Raw genomic sequence first — 6,524 nt, 5'->3', positions numbered from 1 at the left:
TTGTGTTTTCAGCGTAGCAATAGGGCCCGATATTTAGACGAGACAAGTATAATGCTGACGAGTCGAAGACGAGTCGCATTATACTTGTTCGAGTCTAAATATCGGACCCTATTGCTACGATGAAAACACAATAGCGTTTATATAGCTATTCTGACATTAAATTATGTGTTAAAATCATGTTTTTGTCAGCAACAAGTACCAGAATGGTCCATGTCGCTGATTGCAGACGACGGTTCCCTTTCCGCATGAAGCCACGGAAATAACCGAACATTGAAAAACCCACGGACATGTATTACGGAGAAAACTCGAGATAACCGGATGTTTAGCATTACGTCAATATGCTAGGAATCATATGACGTCATGACGTATCATGCTTGCCTACGTATATTGTATGTTCGAAAGTCTGACTTCTGTTGGGATTCGCGTGGTGAAGACTGCGGTAAATCTGTAGATGATAAGAGAACAAGGATTGTCTCAGAAGAAACGACTAAATGTTTCAGACCGGTAACTTCATTTCAACATTGCACGATACAATGGACGTTCTATATGACAGGAGAGTTTGCTGATTTTGTGTTAAACATTGGAGAGATCGTCTGCTAGAATCAGAGATAGGTCGCTTCAGATTGCAGCTTCTGGAAATTTGCAAGGTTTGTTGCCTGTTAAATAACTGGATTTTACACGTAATGTATGTCATGTACAGTAAGCAACAACAAAAACACACACAAAGCAAATGGCATCGTCTGTCGACTAGTCACAGAAACAAACCTGGCGAGGTATGCGTGTACTTTATACACGTGGAAGAAACCGGAACCATGCGTCTTTGTTATCGACAATATGCTTTTGGATATTGAGTAAAATGGCCGACTTCCGCCGCATTATGCTTTGATGATCGGAAGAGACCATCCAATCACAGCTCCCGAATTCCCCCACGTGTTCATCAGAATAGCTATATTTATGTATCGGTCGATTCTGGTTAAAATTCTTTAGTTTTTACGATTGAACGCACACAAACATGCACTACTTTGTAGTCTCGGCTGGCCGCCTAAATATGAAGTTTTGTTGGCCTCTGACGTCACATGGATCAAAGAAGGAGAATTCAATGTCCAATCGACACATTAATTCTTCTTCGCCTTCTTTTTCGTTCGTGGGCTGAATTTCCCATCCACAGATATGTTTTTTTGCACGAGTGGGTTTTTACGTGTATGACCGTTTTTACCTCGCCATTCAGACAGCCGTACGCCGCTTCCGGGGGATGCATGCTAGTGTCTTTGTGTTTCTATAACTCACCGAACTCTGACATGGATTACAGGATCTTTTCCGTGCGTACTTTTTCCTGTGCTTGCGTGTATACACACGAAGGGGGATACGTCACTAACGTTGACCTGGGAGATCAGAAAAATCTCCACCCTTAACCCACCAGGCGCCACCGGGATTCGAACTTTCCGCTTGGGAGGTTGGCGTCTTATCCACTAAGCCACTGCGCCCGTCTCAAATACGTACATTCGTTTTCGACTGAAGTATATGTGCTTTTTTTTAATTGATCAATAAATGGTTTATTTCAACCCACTGAGTGTGTTGGGAATAGTTTCCCGGTGAAGCAGCTGTAATTTCATTTAGGACAGCAAGAAATACCACAATGTCACTATGACTTTGACATTGTGACTTTTCCTCAGTGACATGCCACTGGAGGCTAAAATGTCACACTTTAATTTTACCCTCCTCCGACCAATTTAATGTGTGTATTATAGTTAAGAGTTTCTTCACTGATATATGATTTTGTTGTAAACTTGTGAGGGTATATGGACACATTTCTTTTTTTTCTCATAAAACGTTTGTGTTTTTTCGTTTCATTGTGTTTGTCTGCTTGACAAAGCTCATGTAAAAATGTCTGAGCAGCCTTATGACATCATTATGCTCATCTTTGCTCACGTTTTGCATGTTTTCACTTGAAACACATTCGTCGTAAAATTACCTATGCATGATTTCAACGTATGTTAAATGTATGGCCCTTTCAGTATTTTTATTTTTTATATTTTTTTATGTGCTTTCAATCGGAGTCTTCTGTCTCTGCTCCCGAGAGTCAATCCACTTGAAAGCACACTCCTTAAAAACAGTCCGGTGTAACACGAAATTTTTACTCCACGAAAAATTTACTCCGGAGTAAAAATTTCGTACGAAATTCTTACTCCGAGTACACATTTCGTACGAGAAAAGAACTCCCCAAGGCACGACAAAATTACTCCCTCCACGAAATTTTTACTCCCCATTTTTTTCACTTCCAGTAAAAATCTCGAACGCGAAAATGGGATGCGTGCGAAGGGATAATGCCAATATGTGATCTCGCGCAAACGAATGTCGCGCTACCCTCCCTCCACCCCTTCCACCACCAAGACTAACAGGGAACAAAGGAGTACACATTTCGTACACCTGGCATGGGAAGTTAAATTGCTCGTGTTAGGGTGAAGTGATTTATTCGTTATTTATTCGTCAGGGGAGTAACATTTTTGTACGACATGTTTACTCGGAACTCACCTGTCTTGAGGAGTCATTTTCTCGTGTAATGGGTGAGTACGTTTTTCGTAAAGGGAGTAACATTTTCGTACGAAATTTTTACTCCGGAGTAAAAATCTCGTGGGAGTAATTTTCTCGTGTTACACCGGCTCCCCATCAAAGATCTGGTCAGGCTTTTACATGGCATAAAGATCATCCCTCCACTTGGTCACATACCAACATTTAACAGCCAAGGTACTTTCCGGGCACAGTTGACATGATTCGATGAATTGATTTCGCAAAACCCACTCGTGGCCTTTTGAGAAAATAATTAATCAAACAAATTCAGTTCACCGTATCAATAAGCAGTCAGGGTGTTGATTTTTGGAATGTGACCAAGTGAAGGGGTGGTCTCATTCAATGCAAATGTCTGCCTAGATCGCTCAACCGTGTTCACCAGAATGAGTGTTCTTTTCAAGCATAGATAAACCCCAACATCAACCTTTTCGCCATGTCAGTTGTGTATGGAGTGCCATACCTTATCAACACCGCAAAGTTCTGTTAAAACTGTACGATAACAACACGTGCACAATCTAGCCGTGACCATACAAGACATTTCGGTTGTTTCCACGTTAAATTCTTCTACCTTTTCTGAACCGGTATCACTAACAGTAACATCCTGTAAAACGCAGGCATGGGAATTGAAAATTGTAAAAAAGGCGGAAAATTTATAACTGAAGACGCGAAGCGTCAAGTCGACGGCGCGAAGCGTCTAGCCTTACTAGGGGGGTCCGGGGGCATGCCCCCCCGGAAAATTTTTTCTCCAAAGAACCCAGATGGTGCAATCTGGTGTCATCTGAGCTCCAAGTTTGCCATTAAATTCTGTTTTTAGAATCAGAGTTTTTAGTACAAAAATGTACCAATTTTTGCTTTTTTGAAGAAAAAAAATATATACATGTATTATATGGTTTAAATTAAAAAAAAAATTGATCTGTTGAGACAAACAGGACAATGTAATTTGTAACACAATCTGTGCAATCTGGTTTACTTTCAAACATAAAAGTTCAATAACTGAGGCGGGCGGTAACAATGCGTGAACAAAGTACGGAAAGTTTTCGCGGGCTTTTGCGCAAAGGCCAAAGTAACCGGTGCTTTTTTTGTGTGCCTCCCCCCTTTATTTTTTCGGCGGACACTTTTGCATTTTCGGCGGAACAAAAAAAAAAAATCGGACAATTCCCATGCCTGAAAACGGTGACGCGTGCTGAATCATATGACGCAGTTTTATAGTGTTACCACTTATTTCCCCTGAGAACATATCATCATCATCCTCGTCGTCGTCGTCGTTGCCGTCGTCGCCGTTATCATCATCATCGTCGTCGTCGTCATCGTCATCATCACCATCATCATCATGACTGCGATGACTTTCTCTTCAGGTGGAAGAGGACGACGAAGACGATGATGACGACTACTCTGATGACTCTGATGATGATGAGAAGAATAATGATGATGAGAAGGATAATGATGATGATGATGATGATGATGATGATGATGATGATGATGATGATGATGATGATGATGATGATGATGATGGGGAGGAGGAGGAGGAGGAGGAGGAGGGGAGAGACGGCATGCAATGATAAGAAGGAGTTTGACTGATTCATCATAATGCTATGACTCAATCCACTACCGACACGAGCGCCTTAGCACCAATGGCATAGCTGTGCTGCGATGACTTTCTCTTCAGGTGGACCGTGACCCCGGCTACTGCGGTTTTGCTCTTGTCGGCGTACACAGCCACTGCTACTCCGCCACATTTGAAGTCGGCCAGCTTGAATCTGTGCAGTTATTAGATCAAACTTTTGGTTTAAACAGTGTTTATTCAGTTACATATAAATATACAAAGCTATGAAGTGTATAATTGAATTTTCATGGAAACAACGATTGGAAGAAACTGATGATTCGATTTTTTGGTTGAAACCTAGAAGAAAACGAAGCGCAGAGTGCAAACAGACACACACAGACATACACACAAAGAGACACGCACGCACACACACACACACACATACACACACACACACACACACACACACACATACACACACACACATATATACACACACACACACACATACACACACACACACACACACATACACACACACACACACACACACACATACACACACACACACATACACACACACACACACACACACACACATATACACACACACACACACATGGAGTACGCACGCACGCACGCACGCATGCATGCACGCACTCGTGTACGATCGCACAAACGCTCGCACGTACGCACACATACATAAACATCAGACAAAAAACAAAACAAATATTGTAGGAACCTGCCCTTGTGTCGAATACTGTAAATGAAATAATTACGTTAGTTACAGTTCGAAGTCCTCGAAGACAAATAATTATTTTGCTATTCTGATAGACACGTGGTAGGATTCGGGGGTTGTGATTGAAGATGATCACACAGCCCTGTTTTGGCTATCGGTCCTTATTTCTAGGGAAATCGTACAACATCGAATATAATTACAATGAAAAAACTACACGTGGTTCCGGTTGAGGTCTGGGTGGCCGAGTGGTAACGCACTTGCGCTCGGAATCGAGAGGTTGCGTGTTTGACCCTGGGTCAGGCCGCTATTTTCTCCCTCCCTTTCCTAACCTAGATGGTGGGTTCAAGTGCTAGTCTTTCGGATGAGACGAAAAACCGAGGTCCCTTCGTGTACACTACATTGGGGTGTGCACGTTAAAGATCCCACGATTGACAAAAGGGTCTTTCCTGGCAAAATTGTATAGGCATAGATAAAAATGTCCATCAAATACCCGTGTGACTTGGAATAAAGGCCGCGAAAGGTGAACATTCGCCTAACAGGCTTGAGGTTTGCTGGTCGATGTGAATGCGTGATATATTGTGTAAAAAATTCCATCTCACACGGCATAAAGCGCTTTGAACTTCGGATAAGGCGCTATATAAATAAAGAGAATAAAAAAAAAAATTAAAAAAAAACTCGAACAGACGGTCTTTCTACCGTTAGTCATACAATCGAAAACATGCGATTCTTCTTACCAATCTTGCTTACTCTATAGATTATAATGAATTACCCTCATCTTATTATTTTCGGACGAAAAATGACTTAGCAATACAACTGATGTCCTTGAACATAGCAAAATCTCGGGAACTGAAAAAAAATGCCGTGCCCAAGGGACGCCCCCCATTTGCCAGATATTGTGAGACACGCGCGTGCGTGTTTACCTCACTTGCAAAACGGACTTTCAGTTCGTCAAAATGGAGAACAAATTACAAAAAGATGAAGTTTTCCCTTCCGCCTCGTCGTAAGTTTGTTTTTACACTCCCGGTATAGGGGTGTGTATAGGATTCGGTCGATGTGTTTGTTTGTTTGTTTGTGTGTTTGTGTTCGCATATAGATCTCAAGAATGAACGGACCGATCGTCACCAAACTTGGTGAACAGGTTCTATACATTCCTGAGACGGTCCTTACAAAAATTGGGACCAGTCAAACACACGGTTAGGGAGTTATTGGTGGATTAAGATTCTACAAGGACTTATAGAGGGACATATTAATGGTCAAAGGGAAATAACCTTCTCAGTTGGTGGCAGTGAGAATGGTAAGGACGGGGGTGTTTTTCCTACCTCGGAGGAATTTCTTGTTGTTTTTATGACAGCTGAAAAAACTCAAACCTACATGACGTGTTGAGCACGAATGCCGCTGTTTTGGACAAATACCAATGGCTTGTATATGCTATAATTATAGCGGATTAAGTTCTTGTTTATCTTGTTCTTGTTCTTGTTCTTCTTGTTTTGTTCGGCCGCGAGAGGGCAGGAGTGTGTTTGGGCAATAAACATGCGCGAAGATAGTTCGTCTGCTCTCGTCAGAAAACAGCCGCATCGAAGCAAAATCTTACATTGTGAAGGTTAATGACGATCTATCTAGGTCAGAATAATTATAAGCGCTGTCGTGTTTTCAGTGTATATAGCGATACCAGGC

At 41.9% G+C, this 6,524-nt stretch overlaps 1 protein-coding gene across 1 annotated transcript in view; it reads right to left on the bottom strand.

Annotated features, from left to right (window-relative positions):
• LOC138950732 (uncharacterized) overlaps positions 1 to 6,524 on the bottom strand; it is a gene marked incomplete at its 5' end in the record, with an annotated part of 48,532 nt that overhangs the window by 24,617 nt on the left and 17,391 nt on the right. Inside the window, 1 exon segment of the mRNA XM_070322461.1 lies at positions 4,178 to 4,325. Coding sequence (XP_070178562.1) covers positions 4,178 to 4,325 — 148 coding nt within the window.

Source organism: Littorina saxatilis, linkage group LG16 (genome assembly GCF_037325665.1).
Source record: "Littorina saxatilis isolate snail1 linkage group LG16, US_GU_Lsax_2.0, whole genome shotgun sequence".
In the NCBI taxonomy this organism is placed as follows: Eukaryota; Metazoa; Mollusca; class Gastropoda; order Littorinimorpha; family Littorinidae; genus Littorina; species Littorina saxatilis.
This window is presented reverse-complemented; position numbering and strand designations above follow the sequence as displayed.